Raw genomic sequence first — 15,331 nt, forward strand, 5'->3', positions numbered from 1 at the left:
TGCTGTCTGAGTGGCATCCTGGGAAGGTCTCCAACACTGTGAGATGGAATGACCCTGGGACAACTAGGAATTTTGAAGTTTTTCCACTTCAAATTCATGTGTTCTGTTCCAATTTCCAATTGCATTTTATATTTTGAGTGAATACTTTTAGTGAGTTTCTGATTTAATCCTTCTTGAAATAAGAGTGTTTGGTTATATCCTGATTTCCAATTAGATCTTTTTTGAAGAGCAACATCATACTGTTAAAAATAAGTTATATATATAAGTTGACTTAATATTTTGAAAACAATAGCTTGATTCCATTGATACAGTATTTGAATAAGTAATTTTTAGCTTGAATAAATCATTCTTTATATAAACTGACAACTACTCCAGGCTAAGTGATTTGAGCTTTTATTTTGAAATCCATCAGCGGAAATAGTACGCTGCATCCCTGATCACTGACAGCAGCAGACAGCCGCACGGCTTGACCGCAGTCTTCTGCCACTGAAATAGGAAGTTATTCAGACAAACTTGGACTTTCTACGGAGTTCACCTGGAGTCTGTCACGTACTGGTGAGTTTCTACAAGCACACTGAATTCAAAGTCCACCAACTTTCAAGTAGAATAGAAAAGTACAAACTGTAAAGTCGCTCCGGTGGAAACTGAGGTTAGTTTCTAACTCATCGACAGAAACTGCGAGTTGTGAGGTTTTTATCAACAGAGAAAATCACGACAACTTAAAGTGTGAGTGAAGCAGAGACTGATAGGAGTTTATGACGTTTGAGAAAATCCTGTTATTTACCGCTTAAATCGTGTTATTGACGATTAAATGTGATTGTGGTGCGCAGCTTCAGTAAAACCGAAAGTAAAAAGTGCTGCGTCTCAAATGTGGAAAAACAGGAAGTGTCAATGTGATCATACTTTAAGATGTCAGCAAAGTGTTTATAAAAGAAGACATTGCGCCTTTAGAACGATTTTATGTGGCGGATTACATAATAAAGAAGTGGAAAAACATTCTTATTATTATTGTCTTTAATTTATAGGATAGCATGTCAATGCAATGTAATAAATTAGAAATCAATACGAAAACAAAATCAGAGTACAATATAAATACGCACACCCCAAAATAAAGATGATGTCAATAGGTGAATACGTAATATTAATATTTATAGTAATAGATAATCAGCAGAACAAACATTTCAAACATCCAGAGTTTGTACACAGTAAATTACAGACTATATACGAAACCAAATATAATAACGCTATACAGAGCAATATAAAGTACCTTATCTTTATATATATATATATGTATATATGTGTGTGTGTGTGTGTGTATATATATAGTAGAGAAAAAGAAAAGAATATATATATATATATATATATATATATATATATATATATATATATATATATATATATTACTGTTGATGATGACCTAACGTTTGCACAGGCTGAACGACGTAACAGATACATGTTTATGAGGCATGTGTAATATAAAATAGATTTTTTTCTGATGCATATTATAGATATAAACATATTCAGTACAACTTTATTGACATTACAGTGAATTGTTGATAAGCAGTAAACTGCAATTTAATATTGCATGTTCGAATGCTACGTTATGCAACAATAATAACAACAACAATAACTATAATTAATAACAACAACAATAATAATAATTAATAACAACAACAATAATAATAGCTTTACAATTGAATCAATGTCAGCTTTTCTAGTTCAAGATTTAATAGTAATAATTCGTTTTAATAATTTTATTGAAGATGTTTTTTTCTTCTAGGTTTTGTGGCGCCCTCTAGAGGCCATGACACGCTTTGCATTAACTTTGCCTCATGGGCCATTTGGCTCTGCAACTTCTAGACTGGATCATGTGCATGCTGACTATGTGGGCTAATTTCCTAGTATTTCCAGACCTTCCTTTTCTATCGGGACCTTTGTATGTTTACTGTCTTGTTCTGAAGGCTCAAGTAGAATAGAATCTTAATGATTTATCCTCGAGGGAATTTTCTTTATAAGATGAAATGTTGGTTTCGGCATAATTTATAGAAATCCACTACAAGAAGGCCAAAGAACCACATGTACAATGATGCATCAATCTTTCAATCAACTCTTGTCTTTTGTCGTCAGGGTGTGAAGATGTCTGCTGCCAGTCCAGATCACTTCCTGTGCTCCATCTGTCTGGACGTGTTCACTCATCCAGTCTCCACACCATGTGGACACAACTTCTGCAACCAGTGCATCACTGCGCACTGGAACTCCAAGGTCATATGTGACTGTCCCCTGTGTCAAGAGGTTTTCTACAAGAGACCTCAGCTGAGGGTCAACACTTTGCTCTCGGAGGTTGCTGCTCAGTTCAGACATGAAGCTGAACACAAAGCCAGCAGCAGCTCAGAGCAACAAGCTGCCAAACCAGGACAAGTTCCCTGTGACGTCTGCACTGGAACCAAAGTGAAGGCCCTCAAGTCCTGCCTGGTGTGCCTGGTCTCCTACTGTCAGACTCACCTGGAGCCTCATCTGACAGTGTCAGTCCTGAAGAAACATCAGCTGGTGGAGCCTGTGGAGAACCTGGAAGGCAGGATGTGTCCGAAGCACCAGAAACCTCTGGAGCTGTTCTGTAAGAGCGAGCAGACGTGTGTCTGCATGATGTGCAGTGTTGTAGAGCACAAGACTCACCAGCTTGTTCCTCTGAGTGAAGAATGTGAAGGGAAGAAGACGGAGCTGAGGAAGACTGAGGCTGAAATGCAGCAGATGGTCCAGAAGAGACGAGTGAAGATCAAGGAGATCAAAGAGTGTCTGAAGAAGAGTCAAGCTGCTGCAGACAGAGAGAAAGCAGAAGGTGTTGAGGTGTTCACTGCTCTGATGCAGCGTGTTGAGAGAGATCTGAAGCAGATGATGGAGAGAATGGAAGAGGAAGAGAAAGCCAGAGAGAAACAGGCTGAAGGTCTCATCAAACATCTGGAAGAGGAGATCAGTGAGCTGATGAAGAGGAGCTCAGAGGTGGAGCAGCTCCTTCACTCTGAAGACCACCTCCACCTCCTCCAAGGCTTCTCCTCCCTGAAAGCTGCTCCACCCACCCAGGACTGGACGGAGGTCAGCATCCCTCCATCATCCTATGAGGGGACTGTGGTGAGAGCTGTGGCTCAGCTGGAGGAGACTCTCAGCAAAGACATGAAGAAGAAGCTGTCTGAGGCTGAGCTGAAGAGGAAGCAGCAGTTTGCAGTGGATGTGACTCTTGATCCTGATACAGCTCATCCTCGTCTCATCCTGTCTGATGATGGAAAACAAGTGAGTGATGGTGACGTGTGGAAGAAGCTTCCAGACAACCCAGAGAGATTTTCTAAGTATAACATTGTTTTAGGAAAACAGAGTTTCTCTTCAGGTAAATTTTACTTTGAGGTTCAGGTTAAAGGAAAGACTGGGTGGACTTTAGGAGTGATCAAAGAGTCCGTCACCAGGAAGGGAAAGATCACACTGAGCCCTGATGAAGGTTTCTGGACAATGTCCTTGAGAAATGGAAATGAGTACTGGGTAAATAAAGGGCCTTCAGTTCGTCTCTCTCTGAGGTTTGCTCCTGAGAAGGTGGGGGTGTTTGTGGATTATGAGGAGGGTCTGGTCTCTTTTTATGATGTAGAAGCTGCAGCTCTGATCACCTCCTTCACTGGCTGCTGCTTCACTGACAAACTCCTCCCATATTTCAGTCCCGGTCTTAATTATGGTGGTAAAAACTCTGCACCTCTGATCATCTGTCCTGTCAATCAAACTGTCTGATCAGTTTTCATCATGAAACGTCACCAACAATGAACAAAGTGGTGAGAAAGTGACGATTCACTGTGATCCATGGTGAACAACTCTAGGATTTCACTGAGCAGCAGTTTGTACCTAAAGAAACGTTCTGACAGTTTGTCCCAAACAAGTAAAGATCTGATGGAAGAGGAAACTGAGCAGTCAGATTCATGACATGTTTGACTCAATCAGGAAATTGTTCATGTGTTTGTTTTAGAGCTTCATGAGCAGGAATCTTTCAGTCTGTGTGTCTTCAAGCTGCAGAGTCACAACATGAACACACACGTTTTTCTCTGCAGCTTCAAAGCTTCTTAATGACATTTAATGTGAAGATTTTACAATCAAATGTAACAGTTTGATGGAAGAAGTATAAAAAAACCTTTTTATTAAAGTTTTCATTTATGTAGGATGATTAACACGGTGTGTTCAAATGAACGGGTTGAAAGGTAGGAGGTTTGTCCCACACAGTGTAAATTGCAGAGAAACAAAAAACAGCATCAGCAATAAAGTGTAACGGCTCTGTGAGGATCAGTGCAAACTACATCCTGATCACACGTCATTTGTGAGGATTTTGCCTGTAAATTGCTGAATGTTTGAAAACATAGACTTCAGCTCATGAATATAGACTCGCTTGGATCCCCTGGATTCCTCCTGAGTTTTTCCTCCATGGAAACATTATGGTTGGTGAAAGTTTTCTATTTTATGCATCCCCCTAATGCATTTCTTCTTCTCTGTATGTTTCAAAAGTCTTTTGTTTGTATTTGTATTTGACCAGGTTGATGTTTGGACATTGTTTCTACTCCGTCTCCAATTTGTTCCACAATTGTTCACCTTTAACTGTCGGATTAAAACTTTTCAGGGTTGTGTTTATGTTTCTGAGTCCTAAAGTTGAATTCCTCACGTATTTCATAACGACCAGTACGATCTGGAACCTTCTTTGTATTTGTCTTGGTAACAATCTGTAACTTGCTTTATAGAACATCTGTACTTTACATAACATCTGTACTTTATAGAACATCTTTACTTTATAGAACATCTGTACTTTACATAACATCTGTACTTTATAGAACATCTTTACTTTATAGAACATCTGTACTTTATATAACATCTGTACTTTATAGAACATCTTTACTTTATAGAACATCTGTACTTTATATAACATCTGTACTGCTTGGAACTCAACAATGTCACTAAACTTCGTGATCTTTGGTTTTAAAAATAATGAGTTTGTGTGGTCCAGAAACCTTTATGAATTAATGGAATAGCTCTTTTTTGTAACATTACTATTGGTTTTACTGTGTTTTTATAAGTACTACCCCAAACCACAGTACAATAATATAAATAGGGCAAAATCAGAGAACAGTATAAGGTGTGTAAAGCTTTGATATTTAAAATGTGCTTTGCTTTTGCTATTATTGCAATGTTTCTTGACATTTTCATAGATATATATTTAATGTGAGATTTCCAAGTAATTCTATCATCTATAAAAACTCCAAGGAATGTGATTTCATGCACCCGCTCTATAACAACACCCTCTATCTGAACTGCTTCCTGCCAATTGGAATTACTGTTGCCGAATATCATCATTTTGCTTTTACTCAGATTTAGAGATAGTTTGTTTTGTTTGAACCACTTGTTGACACTCTGGAGTTCCAAGTTATCAATTTGACACAGTTGTAGTAGATTATCAGCAAAATGTGATCATTAGTATACGTTAAGTATAATTGCTTTACATCCTGTTGAATCATTTCGCACCAAATCACTTTGTATTGCATTGTGTAGAATTGAATCTCTATCAAATTCATATCAAATCGTGTCGAATCGGGAACATGGTGAATCAGATGGGATCGTATCTAAGCTATGTATATAAGATTCTTAAATTTGCTGTGTTGTTAAAGTGTCACAGAAAACCTGCTGGTCAGGAAGGTTTTACATGAACTCAAACATGGATGTTACCTGACCACCGTTGATCATTTTATACGTTGTTTTTCTTTATAAATATGTATATATACACCTTCTTCTTCTGTATCAAAAGTAGAAGGCAATTAAAGATCTGCAGGAGCTTCTTGTGCACTTGAGCTCCTGTTGATCTTTCACGGCCTTCTTCTTTTGATACAGAAGGCCCTCGATGTCAGTTGTGATGCATCAACTTCTGCTTCCATGCAGAAGTTGGTGTATTGTGAGGCGTGGTTAACAGCCGCCTCCATGTTCTTGCTGTCCTGCAGAACATCCCAGTTTGTTTCTTCAAAGCAGTCGTTCGGAGCCGGTTCCGGCTCTGAAGGCCACTTCATGAATGAGCGTGTGCTTGTAGGCAACTGCCTCACTATCAAGTGTAGTGAGGCTCCAGCATGAGATCGTGACCTGCTTTCCTCCAGTGCAGGCAGTGGGGAGGCACTGTATACATCTCTGACTTTTACATACAGCAGTCCACATGCTGGGTGACAGCAGGAAGTGTGGAGTCGCCATGTACATGATTGAAGTCACCACATATTAACATAATAGCCTCTGGGCAACAGTGGAGTGGAGGACACCACACCTTCCTCCCTGTTGCCACCAGGTGGAATATAAGTGCATGTACATGTCACTAAAACCACAATGACTATCTTTTCACAGTCCAGATGTGACCTGAGAAAACTGCTTGTTGCCTTGAGGATGTTTATGAGTCCGTGTGTTCCTCTGTTTGGCTTCACATTGTTGCTGAGTTGGAGGTCAGACTGGATGTGAGGATTATCTGAGGGGTTCGTTCAATCAAAACAATTCTTAACTGCCTAATGTGAAATTTCACGTCTTCAAGATTAATCTCACTAAAACATTAACTCTCCATCAAGACGGGAAACAATTCAGTAGTGGTTTCAAAGAAGGTTTACCCAGTCTTTCTAGGTACAACAGACAAGTTCCAAACAACTCAAAACACAAGATATTTTGACTTTGGATCAGCTTTTTGGCTTCATCAATGCCACATCACATTAATTTAAATATTTACTCAAATTCAGAAGGCAGAATCTCTTCGATTAATTCTTCAATTCCCTTTAATTTCATTCAAGAAATAATGAGAAAAAATACTAAACTACTTGATTTCCCAGTATAGATTGATGGTCTGAGCTTTTATAGTAAATAGACCTGTATTTAATACCGTATTAGAAAGAGGTCAAACATGTGACATTAAATTACAAATTCTGGTCAATTGAATGAAAAATTGTATTTAGGATTTAATGAAGCTCAATTTACAGAAAGAAATAATGATCAAAGTAATATTAGTGCTTTTAGCAGTGTAAACACACACTGTATATATGTTTCAACCTGAAATGAATTCCCTTTATTGTTCCTGCTCAAGGTCCCTGACAGTCGGATCAGTTCTTCTAGCCAATGTGTCATCTCTGGAGTGTGAAGAAGTTTGGACAGAAAAGTGACATCTTCAGCACCGTAGCTGCGTCCAGCGATGGTGCACTTGTTGAACTGCATGACGTTCCTAGTGACAGTGCCAGTCTGATCAGAGAAAATGTCCTCAATGTGACCCAGCTGCTCATTCAGGGTGGCGCTTCGAGCCTGAGGAGGAGGAGAAACATCAGCGATCAGACGCTGGAGCTTCACTCACACACTGACTGCTTTCTGTTTCCACCTCCACCACTTATATGAAATAATTAAGATACGTAGACAAAGAACTTGATCTATCACCCTTGACTCTTGGGTTCGTAACGTGCTTGTAACACAAAGTCAATTACTTAATTGTGAAGGTTTTCCCAGAAGCATCCGGAGACTTTGAAAAGTAAACTCTCCCACGAGACATCGGCTGTCATTTTTGGAATAATTTCCCCCAAACTGTTTGTATTCGTCATGGCACTGCAGTTTTGTTAGGAAAAAACAAGTGTAGGCTTTTCTTGGGCAGAATATTAAAATGTGCATGTACTTGGTGGATTTGATTGTTTTACTGGAGAAAGTTCAAGGTCAGAAATTGACTCATTGTTTAATTGTAGTTAAAAAAAAGTGTTTCAGTAATTCATCTTTTCTAGTAAAAACCTCACAAAAAGTGAATACAATTAACATATGGATCATGTTTAATATTTATTAATTTCCTTCATTTCAGCATTCTTACATTAACATAATTATAGTGAAATGTCCTTCTATCTTATCTAGATTTCTGTGTACAACTCCTTTTTGTATTATTTTGAGCTATATTAAATCACTTCTGTAGAATTCACATTAAAACGGTCAAACTTTTAAGAAAAAAGGGAGGAGAAAAGCTCCGCCCAATCAGAGCCTGGTTGATGAAGATGAGTACAGTTTGGTGAGGTCCCTTCAATTAGGGCACTACAGTCTCCTGGCGAAAGCCATGTCCCTGTAATAATAATAAAGTTGAGATTATGAAGAGAAATACAATCACTAATGAGAAAGCTCATATTTAAAAGGCCAGAGGTGGCCGGGAGGCGCTTCAGGACAGGTGGTGGAATCTGGTTCAGTGGGAGATGGATAAGATTGTTCTGGTTGTGGCCGGCTGGACACGACGGTGGACATGAAGCAGTTGGTCTGCGATCGGGACTGATGGTCGGTATGAATGAATGTATCCCACAACCACAGATGTGTATCGGTGGTGAGATTGTAATGACTGGTAAGGGCAGTAGGGGGCGCTGGTGAAGCATCAGTGACTGTGAGAGGAGACTCATTCAGCCAAGAAGGACAGTCGGAGGCGTGTCTATGGGATGTAAACAGTCAGTGGACCTATTGGCCCTCCGCTCAGTCTCACCTGTTGGACAGGAGCAATGAAGTGTCAGAGACTTGAACCAATCAGAACTCGCTGAATACTGAACTGATCTTCACCTGCTTCTCTTTCCTGCAAACTTCAGACATGCAGTTCTGATACTGGACACATGGTTTGTTGTGTTTTCATGTTCATGGTGGAATAAACAATAATAGAAGGTTCTGATTGGCGAACTGTGATAGGTCATTTATAAAACACACCACACACACACACACACACACACAGTTGAGATGTGTTTCACAGAGCAGTGCTGCCCTCTTCTGGACAAACTCAATGACACAGACACTGGATTCACACTAAAGTACTTCTGAACATCAGTTATCCAGCAGGAATGTGTTGGTTTTGGTAAACAGGACTGATCAATGGATTCTTTCTATAACTGCAGTCAAACAATAAATGTGAACCTTTGTGTAAAAGTGTGTGAGCAGGTCAGTCAAGACCTGTTTGATATGAAAGAAGCAGGAGTTTAATAGTGAAACATGTGATAATGATCCAGTTCTGCATCAGTTAAAATATGAATGGAAACATTTTCTGTCTTCCGTTGTTGAGGCTGAAAGAAGTGAGTGACTTGTCCTGATAGAAAGGTGATGTATGGTCACTGAGGGGAAGGCAAACCTCACAGTGGAGTTGATTCACGTGTCCTGTCTTTGAGCCATGCTCCGGTAAGGGAGGAAAACAAACAAACAAACCAAGAAGTAAACAAAACTACGTTAGTTACGTTAACGTTTATTGAAAGAATGAAGTGTTTCTAATCAATGAACTAAATGAAGGTTATTTTTGACAGCACTAATGAATATGTAATGTTGTTGGCCGTTCCAAAGCTGATTGTGACGCCAGTGGAGTGTGAAAACCCTCTGGAGGCCTTCAAGGCCGTCCAGGACTCACAGTGAGGAGCCGCTGGCTTCTGCAATGTACCAAAGCAACACAAACCATCCGTCGACATCTTTCTTGAAGACCATGCTTTGTGCCGAGTCAGCGATGGGCCTGCTGAAACGTGGCCAGTGGTCAGCCGGTTCTAGGAGGAGTGTGGGATGTCGTTGAGGCAGAAGTCGGGCCGCAGGCTCTGGGAGGTGCAGTCTGACGTGTTCATGTTGCAGCGGCCGCAGTGGCAGCTCAGAGCCACGGGGTAGGCCACGGTGGGGTCCGTGCCGGGGGGGCAGTCCGGGAGCCGCAAGGTCTCGTAGTACATTTCTCCGTACACGCACACGTGCCGGTACAACTTGTGGAACAACACCTTGACCACAGGATCCTGGAAAATAGACCACCTGGAGAGGAAGTCTGAAATGTCACTGCTGGTTTCTGTCTTTTCCTTCTGTTGAATGTTTTTCTGTTCAGCTCTCTGGTCCATTTAATACAAACAAACATGGACGTCCACGTCTGCAGCGACAACTCAAGTACCGGCAGACAGTATTTTAAGTAGAAACTCCTCTTTAATCTGTTACTTGTGACAAATGTGGAACATTAAGACGCTATTTTGTGCTCCTGTGATTAGGAATTTATGGTGTAGTAGTGGTGTTGTGTTTGTGGAGAGTACACTACTCATGATACACAACTACACATATAAGACATGAGAGCAATTTAGGTTGATTTTCTATCATTCTTTTTTCTTTACACAGATTTTGCTCTATATAAATGACACTATAAAGTTTTGAGTAAACATCAACATATCCTTCAAAAAGTGGTCTAGTCTCCACCCACCCAGCTGTTTTATTTTGATTGGATGTGACTTGACTCTTGTTGATATAGTGGTCGTCTGAACAAACCCCTGCTGGCTCTGCCCTGCACTGCTCCTCAACAGGCTGAGGTTCAAATCTCTACTTTCTTCTCTTGTCCTCTGCCAACATCCAAATCCAGCATTAGAACCTGCGACATCACAGAACAGGTGAGTTTTATCAGTCTGACCTCAACTTTCCACCTGCTAATTCTTCAGAGGAATTCTTCATAGAAGCTAGAAATAATGGTTTGATTTCTTTTTATAGCTCATTTTTCACTAATTCAAGTGTGGTCAACATGAATTGGTATCAATTTTCTGTTTAAAACCACAAATGTGACAGACGACATTTACAGGTACGTCTCAAAACTGTTTTAACATTTGTAATGTAAATATGAAAGGTTTACACACTTTTGGTTGTAATTGTATTTAATATTACGTCCAGCGGAATATTTTATTTTCATTACTTGGAAACTGACAAAATATATATTTTTTAAAAAAGCAAATGAACTTGAAATATTTTAATTTAGAGAATATATAAATCCAAAATGTGTGAAAATTTGAATTCTCATTATTTGACAGACGGCAGTAAATTAAATTTAAATCCCAACAATTAGATCTCATAATGTAAAAAAAGAAATTAAATGAAGTTTACCTTATAGATGTATATTGAATCCTGGCCTGTAGTTTGTCACATGAGCCACAAGGAGGCGCCACATTATCAGAAATAAGAAAAGTATGTTGCTTTCTTAACTCTTCTTTTATTGCTGTTATTGATAATGTGACAGATGTTCTGCTCATACAGATTAAAAAGATGAAGAGTCTCACTCTGGAAACAAGACGAGCTGAATCTAAAACTCAAAAATATAATCTAATAATGATGAATCAAACTTGCATAGAGCTTTTCTTGTGCTCTCAAAGTCACTTTACATGAGAGAAATGGATCAATTTATAACGTGAAACTAAGCTTTCTTACATTTTAGGGCTAAATGAAATACAAATTGTAAAACTCATTGGTTTGAATAATAACCACATGAAGTTCCACTTTAATATGTCCAAGCTTCCATTTTGTGATATTTCTATTAAATGTGCAGTCTTGATGTTATAGATGTGTTATAGATGTGTTATAGATGTGTTATAGATATGTGTTATAGATGTGTTATATATGGCCTCTGGAAGGAGATTATCATGTTAGCACCATTAAGTCACCAAAAGCATAAGCAAATGAAAATTATTTGGAATGTTGGACAAACAGTATTTATATGATTTCTTTTTAAACTAACTATAAACTGTTAAAAAGTCTTTTATTAAACCAATGTATTATTATTCACTGTTGGCTAACGAGTTAGCATCGACCTGATCAGCTCTTGTTAGAAATCCTGGCTTCATTGTGTCCACACCGAGATAACTGCTCAAAACAAAAGGCTATTTATACAGGTTTAGTGGATTTTGTTTTATGTTTTAGTTAAATGAAATGACTGAATACATGTTTGGTGCTTTGTAAGTTTAGTGACAATTTACGACAAGTTTCTGGTCAAAAGTTGGCTCAAGCTGGAGAATTTAAAGGCTTTTGTTTTACATCATTTTACTGTGAAAACATGTTGCATCAGGAGAAAACTCCAGAGATTTAGCACAATAAAACACTTTTTTAAGTTACTGTTTTCCAGAAGTATAGAAGTTTTACTCAAATAACTCAAAACAACTTTCCAAATGTTTGGTTTGAACAAACTATAGTTGTCGTTTATTGTTGAACTATTTTAGCGACACTGTAAAATTTAACAGCCCTAATAATTATATTTATTCAGCTTTGCTTTTGTTGAGTGTTTGTTGAAATTTCTAAGTTTATTTTCTGTCATGCAGAAAAATTAGTTTCGCAAACTTGATTTAGTTTTTCCTACAATGTGAACGAAGGCAGCTGCTGATGTTTGGTAGCAGCTGCCTTCATTCAAATCATAAATTCTTTATATCATTGAGGAAAGCTTCTTATTTTAATTTAACATCAAATCCATGGAAAAAAAGTGTGTATATTTCTCACGACTGAGTTTTGTGACGTTTTACTAACGAGCCAGAAACGATTCTGTGAGGATTCCCACACCTCGCTCCGGCACCGGATCCTCACGGACACTCCTGCAGGTAATCAGCTGATTGATTGCTCCGAACTCTTGAGCCCTGCAGTGAGGAGGTCCGGTGCCGGAGGATTGTCTATTGTTTGTCCTCCCCGGGGTGTGGTGTCCCTTGTATGTGTCTCCTGGATGCGTTCCTCGTCTCCCTGGTCCTGGTGCGCAATAAAATCACTGACAATTGCACCTATCCTGCCTCCTGGTCTGCTTTTGGGTTCCAGACACTCCACGTACCGGTTCAGCCGTGACAGTCCTTGTTTACTTTAGTGAGACGTTTCCTTCACAACCAATTCAAACCATAAAGAAGTGCTGTGAAACAACGTTTGTTTTTCAAACTAAAAGTAAACATTTATCCCCATGAAGGTTCCTGTTACGCCGTCAGCAGCGACTGAGACAAACTAAGAAAGGACAAAAGAGTGTGAATGATCATCTCTGTTGTCTGTTGGGCGTCTTTGTTGCCTAAAATGTGTGTTCCAGAAGGTTTCCGGGATCTAAGTGTAGAGAAGTGGCAGGTTCTACTCCCTGGAGCTGACCTTCACCGTGCCTGCAGGACCTCTAATGGAGGTGAGAGGTCACAGGTCACTGAACCATCACTGTCTCATTCCACTGCCATGCAAACTGAGCTGCACTTCCTGTTCCTTTCCTCACATTCCCTCTTCGTCCAGCTCGGATCGACTCATTGTGACGTGGAAAAATCTCTCCTGAGTCACGGAGAAGCTCTGAGAGGATCTGAATGTGATTCAAACTTTGATGGAGTTACTCCACCTGAAGCTCTTTCTCCACTAACGAGTAGAAAAAACTCTACATTCTCCACTCTGCCGTCTGATTTCAAGCAGAATCCCACTTGTTCACAGTGTATTTTTATATATATTATATGTCTATGTATATAAACACATATTATAATATGTCTATGTATATAAACACATATTATAATATGTCTATGTATATAAACACATATAATATGTATAACATGTGTATATTTGAGCTTGACAACAAGAGCGAACCCTGAGGCCCATCTAGTAATATTATAACATGTTACAGCTTCACTAAACTTGCAGGATATTTAACTAGCAGGCGTGGAAACACCAGTTAATGAATGAACTCTGATCAATCATTTTCAACTCTAAATCTGCTGAAAACGAGCCGCAGAGTCACTGGTGCTGTGATGAAACACAACAACAGGCGTGATTCCACCAAACATCTGGCGGTAAAACGTGAGGCGCTCATGGCGGACGAGCTCAGATATAGAGAAGACACTAGTGATCGTCTGCTGGCTGAATATTTACACTAAAACTCTGAAAATCACCATTAAAATCCAAGCAAATGGTGAAAAGAAACATGTTGCTCACAGTTTCATCTCTGCCTACATGATGACGTATTAAATGAACACGGTGGTTTGACGTTCTCTCATGTTCACCTGGAACCATCATGACCCTGAATTCAAGCCCAATTCACACAACAATGTTTTCAAGTGAAAGCGGAAAACGTTTTGGTGTTTTCACTTCACAATTGTGTCGTGTCGCCACGGCAACGTTTTGAGAACGATGTCCGTTTATACGGAAACGGCAGAAACGCTGAAAATGACGCATGTTAGCATGACAGGCCACAAGGTGGTGCTGTTGGTTGTTTCTGTAATGAAACTACACGTGTGTGTGTGTGTGTGTGTGTGTGTGTGTGTGTGTGTGTGTGTGTGTGTGTGTGTGTGTGTGTGTGTGTGTGTGTGTGTGTGTGTGTGTGTGTGTGTGTGAGAGAATCTGAGACACACAAAAGACGACCACAGGGAGATTAATCGATTATTGATCGCCCTCCTCGTCCGACCAAGGAACATTTTGTTAGTTTGATTTGTCGACAAAAAACCACAAATAATAATCAGAAGCCAAAAAACTGGTCTTTTTCTCATTTGAGCCAGAAAATAAAAAAATGAGAATTGATGTTTTCGTTTTCTGGCTTTTGGACAAAAATCGAAAAAGGTGGAAATCAACGTTGTCTTTGATGGGCGGGGCTTCAACGCCTCTTTTGTTGATGATTGGTTCATGTTTGCCTGAACTTTTCACAGTAAAAGTCCACATTAACACAACACACTGTTATGGGGGTGGACGGAGGCTCAAGTGCAGGAAGCAGCCAGGAAACACATTCAATGTTCTTTATCTTTTATTTATGTGTTTATTTGAGCAGTAAACATTCTGCTCACAAGGAGTGGGCTGAAGCAAGAAGCTTCTGAGCGCCGACCCCCAAACTCAGAGCAACAAAAAGTACATTTCACACTAGTGTAGAAAGAACAAAACAAACAGATCAACAAAAAAGAACCTCCCACATTTCAAACGACCGTATCAACACACACACACACACACACACACACACACACACACACACACACACACACACACACACACACACACACACACACACATATATAAGTTGATCCTACTTCTCCCCCTAATGCGTTTCTTCTTCTCTGTATGTTTCAAAAGTCTTTTGTTTGTATTTGTATTTGACCAGGTTGATGTTTGGACATTGTTTCTACTCCGTCTCCAATTTGTTCCACAATTGTTCACCTTTAACTGTCGGATTAAAACTTTTCAGGGTTGTGTTTATGTTTCCCGGCCACCAGGCCCTCGCATACGAGCCTCGACCCCGGGCCTGGCTCCAGGGTGACGCCCCGGCTGCGCCAAACCGGGCGACGTCTCTGCTCTCCTCTTGTGTGTGTTCATAGGGGTGTGTTGAACTGCTTTTGGTCTGACCCGTCGCCTAGGACCTGTTTGCCTTGGGAGACCCTACTGGGGGGTATAAAGCCCCCCGACAACAAAGCTCCGAGGGTCATTCGGGTGCTCAAACTCCCCCACCACAATAAGGTAGCAGTTCAAGGGGGAGCTGATGTGTTGTTTGAAAATAAAACAACTTTAAATATTGGAAAATTGGAATTATCTACTTCTCATTTGCATTTTATTTTGAAACGACAGA

The 15,331-nt window shown here is 39.7% G+C and overlaps 1 protein-coding gene across 1 annotated transcript; it reads left to right on the forward strand.

Annotated features, from left to right (window-relative positions):
- The first annotated feature begins 464 nt into the window (after positions 1-464).
- On the forward strand, positions 465-4,203 carry LOC308138252 (E3 ubiquitin-protein ligase TRIM21-like). Its single transcript, XM_080507315.1, has 2 exons — positions 465-555; positions 2,128-4,203. The coding sequence occupies exon 2, from the start codon at positions 2,137-2,139 to the stop codon at positions 3,766-3,768; it is 1,632 nt and encodes a 543-aa protein (XP_080363441.1). The 5' UTR covers positions 465-555; positions 2,128-2,136; the 3' UTR covers positions 3,769-4,203.
- The last annotated feature ends 11,128 nt before the right edge of the window (positions 4,204-15,331 follow it).

Source organism: Blennius ocellaris (assembly GCF_963422515.1).
Source record: "Blennius ocellaris genome assembly, chromosome: 13".
Taxonomy (NCBI): domain Eukaryota; kingdom Metazoa; phylum Chordata; class Actinopteri; order Blenniiformes; family Blenniidae; genus Blennius; species Blennius ocellaris.

Bases quoted from the DNA above. Each gene is read 5' to 3' on its own strand.
- LOC308138252 (XM_080507315.1), top strand. From the start codon at position 2,137: ATGTCTGCTGCCAGTCCAGATCACTTCCTGTGCTCCATCTGTCTGGAC.